The sequence below is a fragment of the Tripterygium wilfordii genome, chromosome 21, assembly GCF_013401445.1.
Source record: "Tripterygium wilfordii isolate XIE 37 chromosome 21, ASM1340144v1, whole genome shotgun sequence".
Classification (NCBI taxonomy): domain Eukaryota; kingdom Viridiplantae; phylum Streptophyta; class Magnoliopsida; order Celastrales; family Celastraceae; genus Tripterygium; species Tripterygium wilfordii.
Window position 1 is genome coordinate 12,807,345 of NC_052252.1, and position 25,952 is coordinate 12,833,296.

The 25,952-nt window shown below is 39.8% G+C and overlaps 4 protein-coding genes and 1 non-coding gene across 7 annotated transcripts; 2 read left to right on the plus strand and 3 right to left on the minus strand.

The window, feature by feature from the left end:
- The first annotated feature begins 1,290 nt into the window (after positions 1-1,290).
- Positions 1,291-9,162, plus strand: LOC119988720 (probable ubiquitin-conjugating enzyme E2 24). Of its 2 annotated transcripts, none has more exons than XM_038833869.1 (9): positions 1,291-1,559; positions 2,146-3,121; positions 3,513-4,957; positions 5,947-6,063; positions 6,711-7,154; positions 7,248-7,311; positions 7,712-7,851; positions 8,167-8,478; positions 8,651-9,162. In XM_038833869.1, the coding sequence occupies exons 3-9, from the start codon at positions 3,530-3,532 to the stop codon at positions 8,882-8,884; spliced, it is 2,739 nt and encodes a 912-aa protein (XP_038689797.1). In that variant the 5' UTR covers positions 1,291-1,559; positions 2,146-3,121; positions 3,513-3,529; the 3' UTR covers positions 8,885-9,162. The 2 variants fall into 2 exon arrangements, with proteins under 2 accessions (XP_038689797.1, XP_038689799.1); XM_038833871.1 differs by having other exon boundaries at positions 3,527-4,957.
- A 628-nt stretch (positions 9,163-9,790) lies between these two features.
- On the plus strand, positions 9,791-12,919 carry LOC119989379. The gene has a single exon (XM_038834857.1). The coding sequence runs from the start codon at positions 9,881-9,883 to the stop codon at positions 12,830-12,832; it is 2,952 nt and encodes a 983-aa protein (XP_038690785.1). The 5' UTR covers positions 9,791-9,880; the 3' UTR covers positions 12,833-12,919.
- A 273-nt stretch (positions 12,920-13,192) lies between these two features.
- Positions 13,193-20,738, minus strand: LOC119989378 (callose synthase 11-like). Of its 2 annotated transcripts, XR_005465807.1 has the most exons (3): positions 15,187-20,738; positions 14,839-15,010; positions 13,193-13,635 (listed from the first exon to the last, which is right to left on the minus strand). XR_005465807.1 is itself a non-coding variant. In XM_038834856.1 (2 exons), the coding sequence occupies exon 1, from the start codon at positions 20,517-20,519 to the stop codon at positions 15,198-15,200; it is 5,322 nt and encodes a 1,773-aa protein (XP_038690784.1). In that variant the 5' UTR covers positions 20,520-20,737; the 3' UTR covers positions 13,193-13,635; positions 15,187-15,197. The 2 variants fall into 2 exon arrangements, 1 of the variants encoding a protein (XP_038690784.1); XM_038834856.1 differs by lacking the exon at positions 14,839-15,010 and having other exon boundaries at positions 15,187-20,737.
- On the minus strand, positions 17,477-17,557 carry LOC119990273. The gene has a single exon (XR_005465999.1). It is a non-coding gene; the product is annotated as a small nucleolar RNA J33 (small nucleolar RNA).
- Positions 20,739-22,418: 1,680 nt separating the features above from the next.
- Positions 22,419-24,768, minus strand: LOC119988328 (pentatricopeptide repeat-containing protein At2g33760-like). Its single transcript, XM_038833325.1, is given in 2 exon segments — positions 22,419-24,738; positions 24,740-24,768. Coding segments are annotated over 2 exon segments (1,767 nt in total). The 3' UTR covers positions 22,419-23,000.
- Between the last annotated feature and the right edge of the window lie 1,184 nt (positions 24,769-25,952).

Sequence of the window (25,952 nt, forward strand, 5' to 3'; positions counted from 1 at the left end):
ACTCTATGTAATCTGCTCCTTTAAATCTTTGAGAAATAAACTCTTTTCAAACTTGATTTACTCTCATTAAGACTATAAATTTGCTCTTCTTATAAGGAAATGAGATCTTCTCCTTTTGAATAAAATTAGTTCCTTCTAAATATGGGAACCTTCCTTGATTTCGGCTACCATTTAACTTTCTTTGATCTCCTTCTTCATGGATGAACTCGGCTGCCTCTTCATATGGTAAGCAAATCAAATTCAAATGACAAAAGTCTTCTCTGCAATTTCCTTTCTTAGCTCCCACAATTTTAGGTCTTTCAAAGATGAAAACTTCTTCTTTTCAAACTATAGAAATCGGCTCCCCCATCTTTTGGTAAGAGTATAGGAATCTTGGCCCTTCTTTTGTTCTCCAAATAATCTCAATGTCACCTATTTTAATTTGGCAAGAATATCTCTTCCTTTACACGCCCCATTCCTTGTAAGGCAAGAATGACTTCAATGGTGGTTGAATTAAATGGATTCTTGTTTAAGCTTGATCAACTCCACTTCAATAATTATAACTCAAATCAACTTGACACTTTCCGTAAGTAGGTTGAACTTTTCAAATATAGAACATCCTCTTCTAGTGGATTTAGTAAGGTGCTTAGGTATTTCTTAGTAAGCCCTAGGTCTTCCAAGACCATTCTTGAACCACCGGATAGCTCACATATTCATTGGAGTATTTAGACTTAACCTGAAATATTCTCAAAAATGCTTGTAAGCTCGTTTGAGCTTCATGCTTGAAACATTAGCTAGTCATGGTCAAGTAATTAATATCATGAAATATAATATCACATTTGTATGAATAGACATACAAAATTTCATTTCAAACAAATATTATATGATCACATAATGAGTCACATAAATCAATCGGAAAATAACATTACGCAGCAATTTCAGACAGATATTTGGACAATAATTTTGAGCAAGGAAACGTCAAAATTTCTTAATAATGTCTTCATGAAAAATGTTCATTATGATGTAAATAAAGTATCTAGAAAATTTCAGCTTAATTCGAATTCATTTAATATAAAAATAATTGTTTAGTTCTCAACTAGGTTTGAAGCACTTTAATGAAAATCCGTTTCATGCAACACTCAAATTCATGACATAATGCATTGAATCAAATAGCATGACATGATTCAATGATTAAAACTAAAATGTAGAACTTTGGTCCAACATAACCGTCAAGGATATGGTGTACAGTGTGTCTGATACTGTCGATATATTCTTCTCCGTATATACATACATATTTTAATAGTCCAACTTCTGTAATCCAATAATGGATCGTGAAAGCCCTTTTTATGCTTTTAACTACTCTCTCTGAATTCCCATCTCTTTCCTCACGCATATTTTCTCGAGAAAAGTTTGTACAAAGTGCGAGAAAGTCGGGGAATAACCAGGGGGACGAGTATTTGTGAAGCATTCGTGAAGTGGGTCGACGTCGTCATGTAGTCTCTATGTGGGTTTCTGTGTACTTTCTGGGTTTGGTTGGCTCAAGTTTTTATGACTCCAGTTATGTATAGAAGCGGCAAATCGTACGGTTCTTTTTCTCTCCAATTTAATCCTTTATAAAGTTTCAACCTTTTTTTGTGTTCTTTTTGTTATCGAATGTATTTTTACATTGATGGGTATTTGAAACTATGTCGTTAGTTTCAATTATTTTGAGCATTTAGCCGCGGTGTTAGTTTGTTCAATAGGTGTTAGAATTATCAATCTTAACTGTATTGATTTCTACTTTTAACTTGAATAACTTGATAGGCTAGGGGTGTATAGTTCTATGTTTTGAGGTTGTTCAACGAAATGACTCTTTGAAATTTTAACGAGAAAGAATCTTGAATCTAGTTGTGAAGATTTTGAAGGTATGCTTTTTTCTTGGGATTTGAATGGATTCTTGTTTTAGTTTGGCCGAAAGAAACTTATGCTGCGTTCTGTTTCTCTCTCAATTAGTGTAACTATAATAAGGTGTGATAGATGATGGTGATGATTTGAGGTCCTGGAATGCATGACTGATTGTTAAGACTGGTCTCTTGAGTTAGATTTCATAGCATCCTCAAACTCGTATCAAACTACGTACTGAGTTTACGTAAATATCACTAATAGATTTTGCCCCTGCCATTGCAGGTTCCATGGAAATATTAGAGAAGCACTTTTTTGTGATGGCAAATAATATTGGCTTCTGAGAAAGGTCTCTTTAAGGTTTCATTTGGTACATGGTTGACTTTCCATGGAACAAGCTGTAAGAGGTGTTTGATTAGCTGTTTCTACTGAGATCCAGCCTGATCTTCGTACGAAATTCTGGTGGTTGATTGAATACATCTTCCTGAGGCAAATCTCCTTCGGCACGGGAAAAACCTGACAGAAGTTTGATTTCATCAGGGGCAAATCTCCTTTGGCAATATAGGATATTTTCCTAAAAAAGGAATAATAGTTTTTGGGAAGATCCGGTTATACATGCTTTATATTTCGCCATTTAGCTCTATGGGGCAAATTTCCTTTGGCAAGTTCTGAAGTCTACTCTTGTTGGGAAGTTCTCCTGACAGCATAATTAGAGTAACTTCATATCATTTATCATATTGTTACCGAGTATCCCACTCTTGCAGCTGGCAGATCTCCTTTCGCACTTCATGTTCTCCTTCCTGGATAGCTTGTGGTCAACCTGCAGGAAATATCTCATCTGGCAGTTCTGACACATTAATATTACAGCTTTGGTGGGAAAAAAATATCTTCTTTGGAAGTTTCTTCTTACAGAAGTGTAGTCCAATCGTTGGGCAAATCTCCTTTGGCATATTGGAGTGCTTTTTTGACTCCTGTTATCCCCTATCATCCCGTTAGGGCAAATCTCCTTTGGCATATTAACTCCAGCTTTTGTATTCAAGATACCTTACTGGAGATATTGAAGAAATATTTATAAATTGATCATTGGCAACAAGCTGGAGAGCGTATACTTTTAACGATAATCTTGCTGTGATTATCAATAGGGTTTGGATTTGAATTCTTGTTATAACGACACTTAGCGATCATCCTGTTGCATCTTAACGTATAGGAGTGGCACAAGAGTTGCACATTTTGACTTGTTCAAGAAAGTGTAAATTAGAAGGTATCTCTCTGTACGCTCCTTGTGATTTTTGTTTCTTTTGAACCATGTATCAGACCAGTTTATATGATGATAGCTATGAACTTCATATGTCCCCAAATAAATGAAAAGCGGTTTGATTTAGAGTTATAGTTATGTTTTGTTCTGTTTCTTGTTATTAATCTTTGCCTTTTCTTAAATTACCTGTTTCTTGTTCTGCTGTTTTTCTTATCAAACTGTGTATTCTTCCTGAATCTATATGTTAGAGAGGAAGATTCGCTTGAATAGCTTTTCCTAAATCTGTATATTTACTAAGTTGAACTTTTTTCTAATAGCCTAGCTTCTCTACAGTACTTTTGTTGGTTCAATATAGTTTCTCTGGCAGATACGTTGTAATTGTGGCAACAAAATGTAGATATATTTGTGCAGGTGATGGATATGCTTCATAGTGATTCTTCTGATTGTGAGAGTGGCAGCAGTGATGATCAAGAGGAACTTGACTTCCTATTCAGTGGGCAGGCTCGACGCATTTTGTCAAGTTTGGAGGAGAGCATTGGCAAAATTGATGATTTCCTTTCATTCGAAAGAGGGTTTGTATATGGAGACATCGTATGTTCTGTGACTGACCCATCTGGGCAGATGGGCAAGGTCATAAATGCTAATATTCTTGTGGACATGGAAAGCATCCATGGAAAAATAATAAAAGGTGTGAACTCCAAGAACCTTCTAAAGATTCGCTCCATTTCGGAGGGGGACTATGTAGTTTATGGTCCATGGCTCGGAAGGGTTGACAAAGTCATTGACACCGTCACCATAATATTTGATGATGGGACTAGAGCTGACGTATCTGCACTTGACCAAGCAAAGGTCGTGCCTCTGGGTCCCAACATACTTGAGGATTCAATGTATCCATTTTATCCTGGACAGAGAGTGTGTGTTAAACTTTCAACAGTCTCTAAATCAGCTAGATGGTTATGTGGTACTTGGAAAGAGAATCAGGATCAAGGAACTGTTTGCTCTGTAAAACCAGGGTTGGTGTATGTCAATTGGCTTGCCTCTCTGCCAGTAGGTCCTGATATGAAGTCACCTGCTCCTCCACACTTGCAGGATGCTGAAAAACTAACTTTGTTGTCATGTTTCTCTCATGCAAATTGGCAACTTGGTGAGTGGTGCATGCTTCTGGACTGTAAGGGTGTGATGGACCAGCTGTTTCTTGGTATCTCTAGCCATGAGGTCTTTAAAGAACAGAAGAAGAGAGAAAGAGGATTTATGAGAAAAGATCTTCAGGAAATCTTTGTCATTGTGAGGACAAAAACCCTTGTTGATGTTATGTGGCAGAATGGTAGCCATTCCTTGGGGTTAGAATCACATTCTTTAGTCCCTGTAAATGTTGTTAATGCTCATGAATTTTGGCCTGGACAGTTTGTAGCGGAGAAGGGTACTTGTGTTGATCCACCTGTCTCTGGAAACCAAAGATGGGGAATTGTGAGGAGTGCAGATGCAAAGGAACAGACAGTTAAGGTAAGATGGAAAGCTTTTGATGTGAATAAAATGAATGGTGTGGGACAAGACCCGATGGAGGAAACTGTGAGTTCTTATGAACTTATTGAGCACCCTGACTACTCCTACTGTCTTGGAGACATTGTCACTGTGTTGTTTACGAGCTACATTGACCAAGCTAATGGAGGTTTTGTGAACAGAGAGACTAAAATTGGTGCGGATTTGGCTCTTGAAGGGAAAGATTTCAGTTTAGATCAGATTGAGTACGATGCTGAAAGTTACTTATCCTTCATTGGCAACATAACTGGCTTCAAAGATGATGGTGTTGAGGTGACATGGGCTACTGGGCTCAAATCGACGGTATGAACTTGGTCTTTTTTGTTTAAAACTTTTTTTCCCATGAAATAATATGTTCTTTGGATATCTAGTTGATGATGATGCTATGCTTATCCAGAAATTTGAGTCTTCGCAGTGAATATGTACTTATTGCTGAGAAGTGCGGTTTATCAAATTCTTGTTCTTTAGATGAGGGGTGTCACTTTCTCTAGCAAAAAGGCTCTCACGAGGGGAAATACCTTAAGCAGATAGGACTTGTATACAGAATTATGATGGTCATGGTTTGACTAATGTTATTACAACACATGATATTTTCCTTTTGTGGTTTATGTTTTTTTTCAATCACTTTGATCATAGGGCATAGTTGTTTAACTTGATTGGAGTTGGCCTTTATAGTATTATTGCAAGGTAATCTAGTAACTTTTGGATTGTAACTGAAATTCCTTGATGGCTCGACATTTGTAGATTACTAATGACCGTCAAGCAGAATATAAGAGTAAGGATGGAAATGGGCTAATTGACAGTGTAGGGTATACCCAACATACTTGATGATTTGGAGCTATGGGGAATTTCTTAATGCAATCTCCAGTACAGATTTTGAGAATTTTTTACTCCCTATTTTTATGTATTTGTTTTCCATATACACGTAGAATCATCTACAGATCTACTAAGGGCTCATTCCCTTTCTTATTTGGAGTGGCTCTCAATGTGTGTGTGTGTGTGTGTGTGTGTGTGTGGAATGTACTTCCTCTTCTTCAGGATGTAAACCTTTCTCACTTCTAGTGAAAGTGGACTTCACTTGACACCCATCTGATATGACATCAAGAGTTTTCAAATAACAATCTGGCTGGCACGTTCCAGTGGCTCTATCCTTGATAAAGTTCTTGACTGTTCATTGGGTCTCAATATCTTTGTCCTGACTAACATTTTGGTGGGAGTAGAGTGTCAAGAGTTTGTCTGCATTGTTCTCATGCACTTCTTTTTTAGACAAGTTCTTTTGGACATTATTGCAGGTTGCCCCTAATGACCTTTTCCGGATTGATACGAATGAAATTGTTACTGCAACTCATGTGCTCAATGAACAAAATGCTGAGTTATTGAATGAAGAGATGATTGATCAAACTGGAAAGGTACAATCCTCTACTTACCACTGTCTCCCACTCTCTTGCTTGAAAAAAGTAACGAGACAAAAAACACAAGCACAAAATAGTATGACATGCGATATATGCTGGTGCTGTTCATTTTTGGAATAATATTTTGGCATAAATATTCTGATTTAGGGATTGTTTGGACATTATTGTGAAAGAAATGAACAAGCAAGTGATTAATCCAAATGGAGCTGAGAATTTCCAGAATATTTTATGTAGTTTCCTGACTGAAGATATGTGGAATTTTTTGGGGAGTTAGTGTCCTTCATAATATGCATGTCAAATGGGATTTACTTTTCATTTCTGAAAAGTTGAATATAACGTTCTCATACACTTCCTAATGAAATAGTTCGTATAGCTAGGGACTTGGTACAGAAATTGTGTCTTTATCAATGCTCTTGTGATCTATGTGAAGTTGCATCTGTGAGAAACTAGAATGTAATCGTCAGGATGTTTTCTATTCAACTCCAACCCAACCTGTGATAGAACCGCGGGTTTAATTATATGTTGAGTTATCCAATTTTATAAGGTGGTAGAGATTGTAGTAGATATGCTTTTAAGTTGGATATCAGTAAGCATTCTGGACGGTAGTGAATAAAGAATTAACTAGATTGTGTTGCATTGCTTAGGGCCTCTTAAAACCCGATGCCATTTGTGAAGAGCACGGCAGTTATCCTTGGGAATCTGGATCTTCCTTCCTTCCTCGTTCCACAATTGGACTTTTCACCCGTGTTACAGCGAGTATATTCGGATCCCTTGGTTCCACATCCCTATCTGGCCTGCTTTCACTTCGCCACTTTGCCAAAAATGGAAATCAATCTAAAATTCCCCAAGAGAGAGAGCTTCTGGATACATGTGGTCTTTCTGCAGAAGAACAGTCATTGATGTTACAGGAAGTGCAGCTTAGGAAAACGAGTACAAGTGAGGAAATTAATGATCTTCAGGAGAAAAAAGAACTTCAATCTTCAACTGTCAGAGAAAGTTCAGAAAAATTTAGGCGATTTGATATGGTTGATGGCTGCTCAGATCATCGCTATCTTGATGGTCTCGGCAAGGGATTGGCATTATCTCAGGTCTGAAATAGAACAATGTTTTTACACTAACTATATGAATTCATGGGTTCAAACAGTCGTGATAATGCTTTGCCATACTTTTCTTCCTAACAGATGAAAAGAGTTTGGTTGAAGAAGGTTCAACAAGAATGGAATATTCTTCAGAAAGATCTTCCTGGTCGGTACCTTATTTATCTCCTGTCATAATATATCTTGGAGAAATGAAATGACTTTGTTCTGTTTGTGACCCCCCTTTTTTCATCTTATTCAAGGTTTTGCTTAGGTAACGGCAAATAAAATACGATTTCAGGTAAATAAAGTTAAAATGAAGAGAAATTGCTGGATAACGTAGTAGATTTTAGCCTCTAGAGAGCAGGTGGTGAATTCCCCACCCCCAATCCCCTCCCCGTAATTTTTTATAGGTTTGTTGAAATTAATTTGCAAAAGTGATTGATAAGATGATCTGAAGTCACTTGATAGTCAGGAACTAGCTAATTTCAAGAAGAAATTGTCTTTTTATTTAAGTAAATATATGAATTCACTAACTATACACATAGTTTCCTTTGTAACCTCAACAGAAACAATCTTTGTCCGCGTATATGAGGAACGGATGGATCTCCTTCGAGCAGCCATTATTGGTGCACCTGGAACTCCTTATCATGACGGGCTGTTCTTCTTTGACATCCATCTACCTCTGGACTATCCTCATGAACCGCCTGTAAGTTATCTTTCCGGGTTTCCAGTGCTTTTCCTTAATACATATTTTACTTTGATGGATGGCTCTGAGCGGGACAACTTGAGATTTGGTGGCTTAAAAGCAAGATCGCCCCATGACATTCTGCTCCACTAAGAAGGGTATGAGAAGTTTCCTAATTGTGACGGTCAGGGTGATGAAGTTTAAACTGCATTCAAGAGAAGTTTAAATGTCTATTATTCTAACTTCTACCATCTGCTTGTAATGATCACCGCATTTAAAATGTAAAGGGCGAGAAAAAAACTCATGCATTTCCTATAAATATGGAATCTTATGCAGTTGGTGCATTATCATTCCGGTGGCCTTCGTGTTAACCCTAATTTGTACGAGTCCGGGAAGGTTTGTTTGAGTCTCCTCAATACATGGACAGGCACAGAAACTGAAGTATGGAATCCCGAAAGCTCCAGTATCTTGCAAGTACTTCTCTCTCTCCAGGCCCTTGTGCTTAATGAAAAACCTTATTTTAACGAGGCTGGTTATGATAAGCATATGGGAAGGGCAAAGGGGGAGAAAAATTCAGTAAGCTACAACGAGAATGCCTTTCTCATGACCTGCAAGTCCATGATATACATACTTCAGAGGCCACCTAAGGTGAATTTGCATAATGTTTAAGATGATTTTACTACTATAGTTGTGGTGTTATTTTCGATAGTTACCTGTCGTGATGAATTCATTTTTCAGAAAACTTGCATTTTTATTTCAAATTTACTCTGGAGGAGTCTTGTGGTACATTTAAGTTCCATATATGATTTTACTGTTGCAGCATTTTGAGGCACTCGTAGAGGAGCACTTTAGGCAACGATCCCAAGACATTCTGTCGGCTTGTGAGGCATATATGGAAGGAGCTCCGGTAACATGTCCATCGGGGAGTACACAAAAAGAGCATGCAAACCCATCAGGAAATTCAACAGGGTTCAAACTTATGCTCGGTAAACTCTTCCCAAAGCTTGCGGAGGCATTTTCTGATAAGGGAATCAACTGCAGCCAATTCGCTTGAGCCAGAAAAATGAATGCGCTACAGAGATAATCGTGAGGTCATTCGTACCATGTCTATAGTCTGTATTGTATAATATCCACGAATTAATGCAAGTTCAGCTTCTGTATTTTTTCCTTCTCAATAAAAAAAAATTACAAATTACTCGGTAAGAGTTGTGATGCTGTAAATGTACTGTATTCTGGTGCTGTAAAACCTGGGGGAGTGGGGAAGCATTGTATCATATTCTGATTTGCAGAAATAAAATAAGAAAAACAAGATCTGGATTGGTTTGGTTTATACTTGATGGTTTTCGCTCTCTTTGAATCGTATTCAGTTCTGATGATTTTTGAGTTGTCTGGAGTTCTAAGGAACACGATTTTCTTGTTGCTCCTTTTGCTGAAACTATAGAGAATGCTTTTTTGCTGAACATTCTGTAAAGCAAAAAAGCATTTATTGAAGACGACTTCAATAATCTCCACTGCGCATAACCTTGACAAATAAAATCTTGAGGAAGAAAATATAATGAACAAGTGAATGTGAAAGACCGAAAGCAGTACTCTGATAGAAAATGTGTATACATTCTACATCAATTGTGATAATTATCATTCCCTTTAGGTTCCGTTTGGGATTTCGTATAGAATAATATACTATTGCATTCTTGTGCATTAACTACACTATTCTACTAAGGAAATGTGACTAGGTTAACAGTTGATTGGGTTAAGAATATTTGTGTTCAAAATTCGATTTCAATGAGAAATATTTCCCTGTCATATTTAAAAAAAAATAAAAAATCTTGCACTTTTTTCCTTGTTTGGACGTGGATCAAATTTCAAACCCCCCACCCAAACAAAAGTCTTACTAAAAGGTAAAAACAACTACTAAAGTGTTGAATGAAAATGCACTCTTTATTTTTGTCTCAACCAAACAAGTCCGGACATATGCTTCGTTTCGAAAGGCGGTAAAGACAGACGTATAAAGACTGCAGCTTCATGACGGTGATGCTCTCATTTGCCACAAATGGACTCGAATACCAGTTCATCTCCGCCTTCACTGCAAAAACGTAGTGCTAGGATTCATCCAATTTTCTCAATCACCCTTTTGAAACGCCGTAAATTTTCAGTGAGTCTTCTCCTCCTCTGTTCTTTCATCAGTGTTTCCCTCTTCGCCAATCCCTGTGCCTCCGACGTTGTCTATTCCTCCCAGATCGTATACTCTACTTACTGCAATCACGTCGTCCCTGATTCCCCCCTTGAATCCCCCACCTTCTTGGGGGGCCTCACAGCCCAAAACCTTCGCTTGCAGTCTGCATTCTTCTCTGGCGGCTCCGAAATCCTCGGCAAAGTCTCTCAGTTCAATTCCGGCCAGCCAAATTACGTTATGTTCAATGCCCACAACGCACGTAAGACATTGCAGAATGGAACTTATGCGATCAGAGGGAATTTGTTGTTTCAAACGCCTCATAATGCTGTATATAGACCCTCAGATCACAGCAAAGTGTTTCAGGTCCGGGGACCGAGGTTTCCGGTGAGGCGAGGTGTGGCGAATTTTAAGCTTAATGGGTATTGGTCACAATCTACTGGGAAGCTTTGTATGGTCGGATCTGGGTCAAGCTACAAGAATGCAAAAACTGGTAATTTAGGATTTTTTAATGTTGTTCTTAAACTCGATTATCCGGTTAATTCAAGTGCTTTTGATAGTTTGGTGAAGGGGGTTTTAGAGAGTGTGGATGATAAGAGTAGTGGAACTTATTTTGAACCTATTTCAATATTGGGTATGTCTAAAATATTGAGTTATGAGTACAGATTGATTGAGAAGGGAAATGAATGTTTAAGTGGAAATGACGAAGGAGAGAATCTGCCTCTCAGTGCGGCAAGCAGAGGTTTGTGTAGGCTTCTCAGTCAGACCTCTCATAAGTTTGAATTGGATTACGGGAGTAATTGCCATCATGAAACTTGCGATGTTCTTGGTGTTGCTGGTAAATACATGCCCAATGTAATGTTTTTCAAGGGTATTAGGTGCATTGAGAATAAAAAAATGCAGATGTTGCTTGGTTTTCGTAATTCTAGTACTGTAACCTACAGTTCTAGATTTCCTTTTGATCCTCATACCACGTTGGTTGCTGAGGGAAGCTGGGATCAGAAGAAGAACAGGCTTTGTGCTGTTGCTTGCCGAATTATGAACATCACAGAGTCTTTAACTGGTGCGTTTGTTGGTAATTGTTCCACTAAGTTGAGCTTGAGGTTTCCTGCAGTTTTGTCTCTAAGAAATCAGAGTACAATGTTGGGGCAAATTTATATCGATACAACAGAAGATGGAATGGGTTACTATGGTAAGATCACATTTCGTAGCTTTTGGGGAGACCCAGTGGCTCTGCCTGGTGTCAATTATGAATATACTGAGATCGATAATGTAGGAAAATCTTGTTCACATAAGACTTCTGAAAGTAGGGGGGAGACATACCCTAATGGGTATTCTTTGGACATGAGATTTGATATGTCTGTGACAGATAGCAAAGGAAAATTATCAAGAGGATATGCATCCCCGTTATTTGTGGGTGATCAATTATCATATGCCAACTTATTGTATGGTCCTGGTATTAATCATATTGAGCCCCCACTCCGATCAAATGAAAACTACCAGAATCTGCTAAAAATCAGTTATAGATTGAGTTTCAAACCTGCTAGTTTCATGTCCAATCATTATACGTCTTTGTCTGAAGCAGTACATATATCCGCTGAAGGCATTTATGACAGGAGCATTGGTGTTTTGTGTATGAGAGGTTGTAGACGCTTACGATCAAATGATCTGAAATTAATGAAAAATGATTCAATGGACTGTGGGGTTGTTATTAATGTCCACTTTCCTCCATTGAATGCAAAGGGCGGTGAAAGTGTCAAGGGAACCATTATGAGTACACGGAACAAGTCAGACCCTATGTACTTTGAACGCCTGGAGTTGTCTTCAAACTCAATTTACACTACGCAAGCTAAAGAATCCATTTGGAGAATGGATCTTGAGATTACAATGGTCTTGATCTCCAATACCCTGGCATGCGTGTTTGTAGGCTTGCAGCTGTTTTATATGAAGAAGTATCCAGACGTGCTTCCCTTCATTTCTGTGGTCATGCTACTGATCCTTACACTGGGATACATGATTCCTCTAATATTAAACTTTGAAGCCTTGTTTCTGGCAAATCCTAACCATCAGAATGTTTTCCCTGGGGGAGGAGGATGGCTTGAAGTAAATGAAATAATGGTAAGGGTGGTAACAATGATAGCTTTCCTTTTGCAATTTCGTCTTCTCCAGCTCACTTGGTCTGCAAGACAGAGTAATGATAGCCAGAAGGGCTTGTGGAAATATGAGAAAAAGGTACTCTATGTTTCTTTACCATTATATATACTTGGTGGGTTGGTTGCTTTGTATATATACTATATGAAGAATTCTCACCGGAGCCCCTTTTTGCTACACCATGATGCTATTCCTCCCCAACGGAATGTGTACCAAATTTATACTCAGAGGCATTTGTACCAACAACATTCGCTCTGGGATGGCCTCAAGTCTTATGGTGGTTTGGTTCTTGACAGTTTCCTGCTTCCACAGATTTTATTCAACTTGTTCCTTGACTCGAGAGAAATGGCTCTTGCTGCTTCCTTTTACAGTGGAACTACCCTTGTTCGATTGCTGCCTCATGCATATGATCTTTACAGGGCTCACATTTCTTCATGGGTTTTTGAGTTGTCCGACATATATGCAGATCATAAAGTGGATTTTTATTCAACTTCCTGGAACATTGTGATCCCCTGCGTTGGTTTGCTGTTTGCAATGCTAATTTTCTTGCAGCAAAGATTTGGTGGTCGATGCATTCTTCCCAAGAGGTTTAGAGAGAGAGCATCATATGAGATGGTACCTGTAGTCAGCGGTGTGGAATTGCAAGGAGAACAAATTCAGAAGAATTTCTTTACATTATAATATTGTAAACACATTTCATTGCATTAATTTACATGGAGCTTTAGAGTTATTCTTTCTAATGCCAGTGCTACACTCAGTCATTCTCTATGTTACTGTTTATATGGATAGAAAAGAAAAATAGTCGAGAATCCTAGTTCTCCACAAAAATTTCTGAATTCTTAGCTCTGTTTTATCTCACGGCTCCTAAATACTTGCATAACTAGTGAACTGCTTATTTGGGAAAGAGAGATTTGGGAACTGGAGGATAAAGATTCTCATTGAAGAAATTGTAAGTTTTTTTGAAGCAAATTGTAAGTCAGTCAATCTCATTCCATGTACTATTCATCTACTCCGGTTTGATAGGGCCATAAAAAGCACAGATTTGCACTTGATAATGATGCAATACCAGACCAAACTCATGGTGTTCAGGTTTGAAGTGCGAGAAGGTAGCAGGTCAGCATTACAGAGGTGTATAATCAAACTGACATACATCAATACAGCTGAGATATGCACGGGTTTATATATACATACAACTCTCTGCTAGCGAAGGACTGAAACTGTTGGTGGAAATAGTGTTCCATTGCTGTCAAAATAATTAGAATGAACACCTAACAGGAAATTTATGTGCAACACCCTAATGAGAATAGATTTTGTTAGAAGAGACAGCCAATCAAAAGGTTTGAACTCCAAATCGTCCTTTCTCAGAACTCAGCAGCTTTGGTCCTCATGATAATTAGTTGCCGGAGCAGAACGTATGCTATGAACCATCCTCGGTCTGAAAAGTCCAATATATCCATTTTTAGCTCTCTAGGCAGTAGGCTCACCTGCAATCATGAAGAATAACAAGCATTCCCTTTAGAACTCTAGGATGATAAAAAAGATGCCCATAAATTCATTTTCCAAAAAAAAAAAAACAACAATTTACTTTTTTCCAATTTTTTTTTTTTAAAAAAGCCTATGAATACTTGGAGAAAAAACAAAGGACCAATGGAAACTACATGCATATATATGTAATTAAAATCTGGAGAACTTATCAATGGCAGTCCATAAATGTTAAGCAGATAACACCCAACTCTCAAGTGTAGGGCTTGCAGCCGAATACCAATAATGAGCACAGAAGTCATAGAACCAACACTGCCACCTGGACAAGTGGATAGCCGTTAAAGACATCAGTCAAATGGCCATAAAAGGAACCATTTCATGGCCTGTGAAAGGTTGTATAAATGGGAATCTTCACATTTAGGAAAGGTTGTTTCCCAAGTTTCAAGAATCAATTAAATATATGAACCGCATAAGGAGGTTCCAACGATACATTCAGCTTATTCAGTTGGCTTGTATTCTTAGCAGACCTGAAATTGGCATCTTTCTACAAGGGATTGAAAGTCAAAAGTACGCAGACTTAACAGGTATGAATGCCACACAAAAATTAGGGGAATTGGACTCATCATTCTTCTTGGCTCAACCCGAGACCAGTTTCTCTGTTAAACTAAGTAGATAGACAGGTAGAGCTTGCCATGTATAAATATTGAAGGTTACTCACAGTGAAAAGATCTAAACGTTCCCTACTCACTGCCCAACTCACCTTGGTTAAAAAATATCCAAGTAGGATGCACAAGTTAATGTTTTTATTTCCAAATAAAAACTACAAGGCTCAAATAAAGGTACAGTTGTATTTGAATTGTCCAGAAATGGAGGCCAGGAAAAAAATAATTGACTCTATCTGGATAAACCCAACATTACAGCAAAAACATCAATATACAAGAGCCCATAATCACATTTAATTTCTTCTAACAGCAGTATTTTCAAATTGTTACTCGGTTTGCTTAATTGCACACAGAGCCCAGGAAAAAAAAAATCATAGATCACATGCAGAAAAATTGTAGGTCATCACTAGTACTTCGGATTTGACTTGAATAGGGGAGAAGAAATAGTCTCTCTACATATTATGTGGGGAGTAACATCTGCATGCATTCTATCTGCCACCGACTCTGCGCATTGCGAGAGCTTTGTGCACGAAAGTTGTTTACCTTTACAGATGAAATGTGGCCAGTGATAGAGTTGCAGAGGTGCAACCAGAAGGTCATACGTTCAATTCTTGGAAATAATCTCTCCACATATTATATGGGGTAAGGTCTAAGTACATCTTGCATGTCCTTGAACCTGCCCATTGCGGAAGTCTTGTGCACAATTGTTATTTACCTTTGTTAGGCAAGAAGAAACGGGAAACGGTGAAAATAGCTTCGCTTTAGTCAAGGAAACTTCAAATTCAACTAACGCACACATGACAACATCATTTCATTAATTAGTGAGCGAGAAAAGGACTTTAGAATGAAAAACAAATTGTAAAAGTCTGTGAAATTAAGCCAAAATTTTACCTTGAATTGTGTCAATTCATCTTTTTGCCAGTGAGAATAAGCGATATCTTGAGGCCCCTGCTGAATGCCTCGTTGAATAAAATCCTAGTCTGCATGGATTGTAATCCAGGAAGCCATGAAAGCAATGCTACAGGAGCCATTACAATCACTCCAAACAGCAAGTCATAGAGTCGAGCCAAGGACACCACAGTGTCCCATACCACAGTGGTCTGAAGGAAAGGTCTTAGCACCAGAGCAATAGATATAAGGCCCCAACCAGTGGGAATAAATGCTAGAAGACTTGTCACAAGGTCAAGAAACTGGAACTTGGTGAACTCCATAAATAAAACAATCACAAGCACTGTAACCAGAATGACAAGAAGCTGCACTAGCCGATAATAGATGTGCTCCTTAACAGCATATCTGTCCCGGGCATAACCTATGATCACATAAATCCCAACAGCAACCACCATGTATATCCAAGACAGCAAGTAAACAGCTACACTGGTGTTTCCGCCTGAAATTTTCAACTGATACACAACACCATATTGGAAGAAGAAGAAACGAAGATCCAATATAATCTCCAACAGTTTCCCCCAAAGACCAGTCGTTCTCAGATGATCTTGTTCCTCATACCACCACGTTTCCCAGCTCTGGTCTGCTTTGGCAAGCCCCCCACCGCTATACCAAATCCAATTCATGAAACCATTAAAGTCATAAACAGTTTTTAACCAATCGAAGCCAGAGGGATTAAACACAAAGGGAGACATTATCCACGACACCACCAGGAACCAGCTTGAAATCGTCATCAGTATGTAAACAAAAGTATTCTTACTCAAGGGGCTATGAGAAGCATATACCGTTAGAATAACCCCCAGTTCAATTGCTTTCACAAAATGGCTTCGAGCATAAAGTCTATAATTTTCAGCAAAACTCTTGTGTTCCACCACAAAACCTCGCCCTGTTGCTCGATACTTAGCTCCCCCATGAAGAATTGTCCGACCAAAGAAATGGGTACGAGTTCCCATCGAGAACGTGTAAAAGAGTGATGCAAGCTGCAACTGCATCATCAGAAAGTCCCAAACCGCTGGAAGAAACCCATGCTCAAGGGAATTCTCCACAATCATTGGGAGGGCAGTGAAGATGCCAAGCTGGATAATAAACTGCTGATTCAAAATTGCACCAAGGGCTTTATTGCTGCTGCTATTGTTCATGGCTACATCCTCAACACCACTGAGAGCAAGATAAAGGCGGCCCCACAAGAATGCATAGACCGTTAATACTATGACCAAAGTGTTGAAATAATATCCCACAGTTGTGTAGAAAAAAGAAAGCATCCGAAAGAAATCCAACCTATGACCTAACCTGTATACATCTCTACTCAAAACCTGCTCCCCATTGCCGCTGGCGACCTTGGCCTCAAACATGGAGACTTGATTCAACCCAACATCCCTTCCCTTACCCACCTGAATATACTCATGGTGTGTCACATTGCCACCTCGCAGAGTGCAGTTAAAACCTGCAAATATATCCTCGCTAATATTTATCACTCGAGAAGCCTTGCTCATTCCACCACGAGGTAAGAACCAGAATCTATCAAACACATCCGGGTGGCCATAGTGCATTCGCACCTTCAAAGGGTTAGCCAAAACACGTTGCCCAAGCGTTACAAAACTAGTTTCCTGAGCAGACATGAACCAAGCCAGTGAAGATACTGACCCTGTGAAGATATTCTCCCGGACACCAAGAATGGTAGGCTTCCTAATGCCATAATAGTTATTGAATTCCTCGAGCAAATTCCGCATCTTGAGTGTCTCCTCAAAATAATTGTCTTGGTTCATATCAATTGTCTGCAGCGCATCACCGCGAGTGAAGACGATGGCATGGTTCTGATTTTCTGGCTTGCCTTCTCCCAGTTTCAAGGGACCAGGCAACCTGATCCTATAAATTTCAACCTCCCTTTGCAGCTCCTGATCGTACTTCACAAGAACCGAATAATATTCCATCTCTCCCCTCCCCAACAGCACCTCATCAACATAAGCAACTCGAAGTGCTTTGTTGGTTTTCAACAAAAACAAAATCTCCTCAGCACGGCGATCTCCCTTCGCCTTATGCTGTCCATATACCTGGCAGGTGAGCACATATGTGAATTTCATTAGAGCACTCCCATCCTCATGCCCCTTAAACAAAAGACTGACATTGCTGCTTGCTCTGCTCAGTTTCTGGGAAGATGGAGGCTTAATCGAGTTTAGGCCATCCAAACCACGGGTTTGCTTTAACGAATTATGAGAAGCAATTTCTTGATATCCCATTCGAATGTCCATCTCAGAAGCAGAATCAAGGAAGGCGAGCATCTTAAGAGCCCTATAATAGTACATCATACCCCTCACAGTTCGGGATAATGTCTGCCCTCTATATGAAGCCCAGAGACGTAGATCCCTCACCTTTGTGGTCCAGATTTCATCATCATGCTCCATGCCTTCCCTGCGCATCCGCTCTAGAAAATTTGTCCACTCATCTTCATAGATTTTCTGCAAATAAAACAGGGTGGAAATGCCATCCTCGTTCTCACTCCGGAGCATTTCTTTCCCATACAATACCTCTTCATCATAATAAGGAGTCAGAACACTGAATGCCACCATCTTCTCAATATGAGGAGCATGTGGCATGTTCATAAAGAGTGAGTTGCTGAAGAAAGCAATTCGGCGTCTCGCCTCAAGACTCTTTGGAACATTATGCATGGAGTCTTTTGCAGTAAGAATTGTTTGCAAACGCCGTAGTCGCCTATTAAATATTTCATCTCCAGAATCACCAAAATCAATAGCATTTTCAAAGAGCAACCCGGCATCGGTGGACGGATGTTGAGGGGCCAGACCTTCCTGTATCAACTGCAGAATGGGCTTTTTCACCCTGGGAAATTCACGTACAGAAAGTTCATATAAGGCCTGCATAATATTCACTGCTTTACCATGATCCTTCTTTGGTTTCATCAGAAGCTCAACAAGTAATACTACTTTAGAATGAATCTGTGGCAGCAGGGTCATCTTGTACACCTCAGTGAATTTTTCAATATGGATGTAGTTATCCAACTCGGAGAAAAAATTTCCAACAATGGAATGCTCTTCTGTGTCATATTTAACAATCTTAAGAAGCAAGTATTTAATGCTATCATACGCTTCAATGATAGCACACCGCCTATACTCGCTCTTGCATATCTTCAACCAAAGCCACCGGTCAGGCGCAGTTGCCAGCTCTGTTGCCTGACTAAGTGCGATCAGCAGCTCATTGCCAAGGAGGAAGCATGGCCAACGAATTACCCTAATGCCCCAACAATTTGGTGGCAGTTCCATTAGTTCTTGCTCTCCATCACCGATAATGTCTTCCTCCCTGAAAGTCGTGATTATCTCATTCCATATTAAGGCAAACCTGGTGGCCTCTACTTGGCTTGATTCAATCTTCTTGTAAGGCTGACCAAGTCCATATCTCAATTTCAGTCGATGGATTGCATCACGAAGCTTCTTCACCAGTGTCATCTTTGGACTTAGCAAATTGTCCTCTGGCATTAGATTAAATTGCATTGCACCAGCGAAGAACTGAAACCTAAGTCTAAGCTGTTCGATATTCCTAATTTCACCCAAATGTGAAAACAGCCCAACCACTGCACCAACAAAGGAGGAGAATATAGAATACCATATTTGCAAATCCATCAAGTAGACTAGAACAACAGGAAGCCATAACAATATAACTGCAATCTCATTAGTGCTACCAAAAAACTCATGCCAATTGTACCTAGCACCATTAAGCTTTAGAAGGGCCCTTGTTGGGCCAACCAGGGGCCTGATTTGAAAAAAGTAACTGAATATAATCTTTGAAGCCAATACCAAAATCCAGAACAATGTATACTTGATATTATTAACAAGGCCTTCCCTCATCCCCCGTCCTACAAAAATCCGTGTGTGAAACCACCATGTCAACAAGTACATTACCCTCCAATCCAACTCCTCAAGCAAATTCCTAATCCATGGGAGTACGAAGAGCACCAATGCCAACAACTCAGGTATAACAAACACCAAGACTGCTTCAAGAAAAGTTATAATCCTCTCATTGGCCTCATTGGACCAATATCCATCAGCATTCTTTTGACTCCAAATCTTTCCATAAAAAACCCCAAAGACAACCGTCCATGTCAATGCAACCATGCTTTTCAATAACATTCTAACGCCAAGCCACACAGTCTCCCTCGAAACCAAGCTATACTGCGTCCCAGCATCAAGAACGGATTGCCAGAACCTAAGCCCACCCCAAGTCATGAAAACAGTCAAAAGCTCCACCTGCACATCACGACGCTCTAGGGCCTGCCATGGATACTCTGTGCCTTCCCAGGCAACAATAAGAGAAGCCTGCAAAACTAGAGTCAACAAAACCCAGAGCTTGTCAAAGCTCCTAAACAAATTCCAAAATGACCTCTGCTCAACAAAACCTGTCTTCCCGACTCGCTTACTCTTAATAACAGTAGCGAAGAAATTACTGCTAAAATCGATAGGCCATTTCAATCTTTCTAAACACCTCTTGCTCCAAAAATACTCGTTTATATCATCATAGTTCCTCCAGGCCGAATGCGGTGCAGTGCCATTTCTACTGCTCTCCATCTCCGTCTTTATGGTATCATAAAATGGCATTACTATACATCTCAAAAACGCGCAGTCCCCAGACAAAGAAGGTAAGAAAGGCCTACCAGTGTCTCGATCTATATAATCATCCAGTACCTGATTTAGCTCAATCGCCATGTGGTGATAAATGTAGCAAATCAGTTCCGGCGCGAACCGCAAGTTTCCAGATTCTCCCCAAATTAGCAAGTAAAGCGAAACGTATAGAAGCTCGCGGCGCTGATCAGTGTTCCCCCGACGGCCGGATAAGAAAACCTGCGATCTACGGCCAAGATAAGAGCACCACGATGTGTAGTTATGGAGCAATTTGCGGCGGAATCGACGGAGAACATTGGCGTTGAGTGTGTCAGGATCCTGCGTGGGTACCTCGAGCCGCATTTGGGAATTAGCGAGGTGGAGAACAAGGTGCTCCCGCTGGTTCCGTACGTTGTCGCTCTGGAAGCCGAATAAGACACCAAGCCAGTCCAGCAAATCCATCCGCGGGTCCCACTGAACAAACGGAGGCTTCCGGAGATCCCCGACGGTACGAAGAGCCGCCGCTGCAGCACGAACCTCGGGGCACCTTAGGGAGGGGTGGTCAGTTAAAAGGTTGTGTATTGGGATTATGTTGTAAACATCCTGAAACGGTGGCGGCGCGTGGAGTACGCCAGGGTCGCGCGTGGCAGTAGGGCGCTGCCTCAGGTTCATCGCAGCAGAGACAGTCTTCGGTTTCCTTCGCTCACCCTAGCTAGTTCCCACTCTCACAATCTACACATTAGTGTCATAGAGGTTTTTGCTTTCATCTTCAGTTTCCGGCGGCTTCTGCTAAAGAAAAGACGTGAAGCTACGTGGTGGAAAAGTGGAGTCGAACAACAGAGAAAGAAAGTTGGCTTTTTACGGTGGGTTTAAGGAATTTAAGACGTCCGGAGAGTGGATATCTGAAGAATAAAAAAATTCAGCATGTACAGTACGCGCTAGGTGAGAGCGTGCAAAACACGGCGTAACGTGTGAGGTGGGATGTGGAAATTGTGGATTCCCAGGCTTTACGCATCAGAATCTTGTACGAAGATATCCACTGGTATTCAGATAAAGGACGCAACAATAATGCAATGAATGAAAATATTCCAATGAAACGACACCGTATCTTTGCATGTCTGTTTCTTATTGGGTCACTCGAGGTGACAGATAAAAAAATAATGCTTGAGACTCTAAAAAGTGATCCAAAAAAGTGACCTCAAAAAACCCAATTTAATGTGAAGTGTTGGATGTGAATTGGGCCATACATATGTGTTTTTAATCAATGACTATTTTAATGTCATATACATTTGAGGGAATTTTGGGGAACTTTTGAGGATCTCTAACATTATCCCAGATAAAAAAGAGCAACAACCAAAACTGAGGGTGTTTTTGAAAAGCAAAAACCCTAGCAGCCGCCCCCGGAAGAGATCGCACTAAATATAGCCGTTACAGGAACTTGTTATTTACGATGATGTGGGATCTTTAGATGTGACGGTACTGGAAAACCAAAACGGAGGCCGTTTTATCATTTCTTAATTTAGGGCAGTGTTTGGTTGTGTGCTAAGCAAATTTGTCATTTGGGCGTTCATGGTCTTGGAACTTGGAAGAGACAAATAAGATGCAGACAATCTTTGCTTTGCTTGCCAAGTTGTTGGTTTCTCTTGCATCTAGACAATTTGTTTAATATGGACAATCACACACAGTGGCATCATGTGCTCCTGCTCCATGGGTCTCCTCCCAAAACAAGTGCCTTAATGCCCTTTTTTTTGGGTTAATTAAAACAAACCCAAATTGCAGAAAAAGTAGCAAGGAAATTATCAAGTTAGATCATGTACTTGACCTTTCTGATGATCTAATAATTTGATGAATTCACACATTAACACTATCCACAACATAAGCTTTTAACAAAAACTTCAAATATTCAGTTTTTACACATTTTTCACAGATTTTCAGTTACTTTAATACTCTAAATCATTTAAATATTTTTTTATACCATCAATTTTATGATTTAAATTCTATTCATTTACAGTTATCATAACATAAAATCTAATTATATTTAAATAATAAATTAATTAACTAATATTTTTCTAAAATTATATATCACGTAAATAGTTATAATATTTATTTTTTATTTTTGTGTCAAGAAGCTGTAATATTTTTTATTTAATTTTATATTAATTGAGTGTCCTACCAAAGATGTAAAATTTAAAAGTCTAGAATGACAAAAATAATTAAAGTATAAAAAGAGTTAATGATGCGGGACCCACACCAATTAAAAATTCTACAAAAGACTTTCTTTTTTTTTTCCAATGTGCTACAGTCATACCACTGAACAGTTCAAATTTACAGCCCCGTATGAGTTCCCCCGCCATGGATGCTCTAAGAAAGTAAGAATGTCCCCACAGCCTTTGAGTAGTATAAGTTGGGCCATAGGTTCCAACTGTTTGACTTGATGACATCGAGTGATGAGTTCATTAATTACCGGACTCTTGAGGAAGGTTTGTTCTCAATCTTTGTTGGATTGGGTCGTTTGTTAATTGTTGTGCAATGGAAACAATGAACTCACGCATGACTCAACCCAAAAGAAAGTGGGGCTAACTTGCTTACCTTTGTTCTTGGTTTGCAATTGCAAAACAAATTTTAGGCATGAAAACACAGACTCTGCCTTGCAAATCGACCTTGTCTCCACTGATAGCAATCAGAGGCTAAAAAAAGACTTCCTACACTGATACACTGGTTGTCCATCCCTACCATTCTTGTCACAAATATGAATCTTCAAAGTCCAAAACATGTTCTTGTAACAAGTAGATGCCCCTCCACACAGCAGATGAATCAACCTTATCTCACCCTACTACTTCAAATTTACTAGAATCCGTGAACTGGAACGAAGACGTAACTAATGCTCAACTTCTCCAGTTGAATCTTGAAAGAGATCTCTCCAGAGTCCAAATATCTGGTTTGAGTGCTGGTATGATGTAACCTGTCTTCCATGCTATTTGATACAAAAAGAAACAACATTAACCTCTACACTTCAACTCATCCTTCACCGATCAAACAAAGTTGATTTCAGACCTTCTTCCAGGTCTAGTATTAGGTTGTCCAGGAATCACTTTTTCCCAACCAATTTAACTAAAGAATATAACCTTTTCCTCAAACAGAAAATAAATTTGATCACCAATAATCCAGGCAAGAACACACTCCATCTTTAAAATGGTGGAACCGAAGCTTATCCCGAACAATGATTTCTCTATTAGCAACTACAGAAATATACTTAATAGCCGAATGGCAGTCCTCACAAATTCGAAGGTTCTTCACAATCCTGATAGCAACTGCGTGGCTGGTTTTCATCAATCCAAAGGCAATTGCAAGCTTCTCGCTATGGTATCTCAGGGCATGGTCCCTCTCTTCCTCTTCCACTTCATGCATCACTGAATCAGGCAAAGCAACATAACCTGCTTCTCTACACCGCCACATCAAATCATCTAAATATTGATATATTTCATTTGACTCAGGGTGGGACTTGTCACCCATACTAAACATATATGTCTTTTGATTGACCTCTATTGTGCTATAGCCAACTTGCTTCTTTAAGCATCTCCGGAACATTATATTTCTAACCATCTCCACTCTATCCATCCGACCAGCCAAAGCATATATGTTCGAAAGCATCACATAATGTCCTGGATTTTCTGGATCAACCGATAACAGGTGCTCAGCAACTTCTACTCCAAGAACAAAATTCTTATGCATTTTGCAAGCCCCAAGCAATGCAGTCCATACTGCAGGAGCAGGGCTGCCGGGAACCAATTCCCTGATAAACTGATATGCTTCACTGAGAAGTCCAGCACGCCCAAGCATATCAACCATGCAGACATGATGCTCCATTCCCGGTACTAAGCCATACTCATCACTCATGCTTGCAAAGACCCACCGCCCTTCATCAACTAGCCCTCCATGAGCGCATGCTGACAACACAGCAACAAATGTAACACTATTAGGAGAAGGCCCAAGTATTCTCATTTGACCAAAAAGCTCAACTGCTTCAGTACCATAACCATTTGTTCCATATCCAGAAATCATGGCCGTCCAAGTAACAACATTCAGTTCGCTCATCGAATCAAAAACCTCTCTTGCTTTCTCCACATCCCCACACCTAGCGTACATGTTAATCAACGAAGTACCAAGAACTACATTCATGTCAAAACCATTTTTAACAACATGCTCATGCACCCAACACCCCAAACCAAGAGCACCCATTTGCGCACAAGCTGACAACAAGCTCACAAACGTAGGAGAATCCGGCTCAACACCCATTTTCCACATCTGCTCAAACAATTCAAATGCTTCCTTAGCCAACCCGTTCTGCTCATATCCCGAAATCATCGAATTCCAGGCCACGAGACTTCTCGACGGCATTCTATCAAATACCTTTCTTGCTATATCCAAATCCCCAGATTTTGCATAAAAAGCCACCAAAGAAGACTGCACATAAATATTCAAGCCATACCCACAAACCAAGACGTGGGTGTGAATTCCCCTACCAAGAGTCAGAACCGATAAATCAGCGCAGGCTTTGATTACAGAAGTGAATGTATAGTCTGAGGGTCGAATTAGTGAAATGATCATCCGGCGATAAAAGAGAACTGAATCCAATGAGAAGTGGAATTTAGAGGTTGCTTTTATGATAGAGTTGAAAAGAAAAGAATCGGGGTCAGGTGTGACGAGGAAGAGGCGGCGCGTGTATTCAATGGAGCGGGCAGCACAAACCTGTTTGATGAGCTTGGTGAGGAGAGCACGGTTGCGACCGTAGCCCGAGACAATGAGGTGCGCATGAACTTGCTGGAGAAGCTTGAGATGCAGACCAGCTCGCAGAAGGGCGTGAAAGGCTGGTGAATAAGGATACGAGAGGGGCTGTTTTATTTCCATGAAAGCACGCCATGGAAGAGGGAAGAAGTTGGGGTTAGTTGTAGTTTTCTATGACCTGGGGTTAGTTGTAGTTTTCTATGACCTGGGGTTAGTTGTAGTTTTCTATGAAGGCCCAAGCACAAGCCCAAAAGCTGGGTTTTCTATTAAGGCCGAAAGCCCATAAATTGATTTTGGGTTAAGTTATAGTTTTCCATCAAGGCCGAAACCCAAATTACTTTATAGTTTGGGAGGGAAAAGCTGATTTTCTATTAAGGCCTAGACCCAAATGTTGGAGAATTATTCCCAGAATCTTTCCTTGTGGACTATCAACAAATCAATCAGAACTTGAACTTGAGATAACACAATCGACAAACACAGGATTTACGTAGAAAACTTCAAACCGGAGATTGTTACAAACTTACAATTATATTGTCAGTGACCTCTCTCTACCCAAGAAAATCCAAGAACCCTAGAGATTTTTCGTAAGCCTCAATTCAGCCTATCCCCTAAGATTCTACATCTTGAATTTCTTACGGTCTCACATCCTTGAACCCATATTCGAACCCCCAAGAAATACACTAAGAGATAAAACCACAAGGTTTTACCCCATATTGTGCTCTCTCTCAACCGTCTCTCTAAACCCAGATAAACAAACAATTGAAATTAGAGTTAAGTAAACCTAGAAACAAGTCCCCTATTTATATTAAAATAGTGCAGCCCCAACATCCCTTCTGGGTGGCTCCTTGAGCTATCCGGACACCTAGTCTTTTATGCCACTTTCTGACTTCATTTTTAGGTGAGCCCTCTGGACACTTCCCCCAACTGTCTGGACACCTTGTCCATATTTATGCCTGTAACTATCGTTTCCGTCTGTTGTCCGAAAGACTTTCCCACCCATCCGGACAGTTGAACCCTGCCCAGAACTCCGCACGTATTTCAGCAGCTTTTTGATCAAAAACTTCACACCAAAAGATTAATGATGTTGGATTCAATTAATAGCTTTCCATTAGGGACTTGGGAGGGAGGGGGGGGGGGTGTGGGGGGTGGGGGTCGAATTCCATAATTGTTAAGAATTTTTCAACTTCTTTCCCTGTAACAAGAAGACTTTAATTAGTAGGTGGAGACTTATTAAGAGATCAATTTTTTTTTGGAGAGACTGGAACTCTTGACGATAAGTCACTGTTAATTGATATTGAAATCGATGTGATGGATTATCTT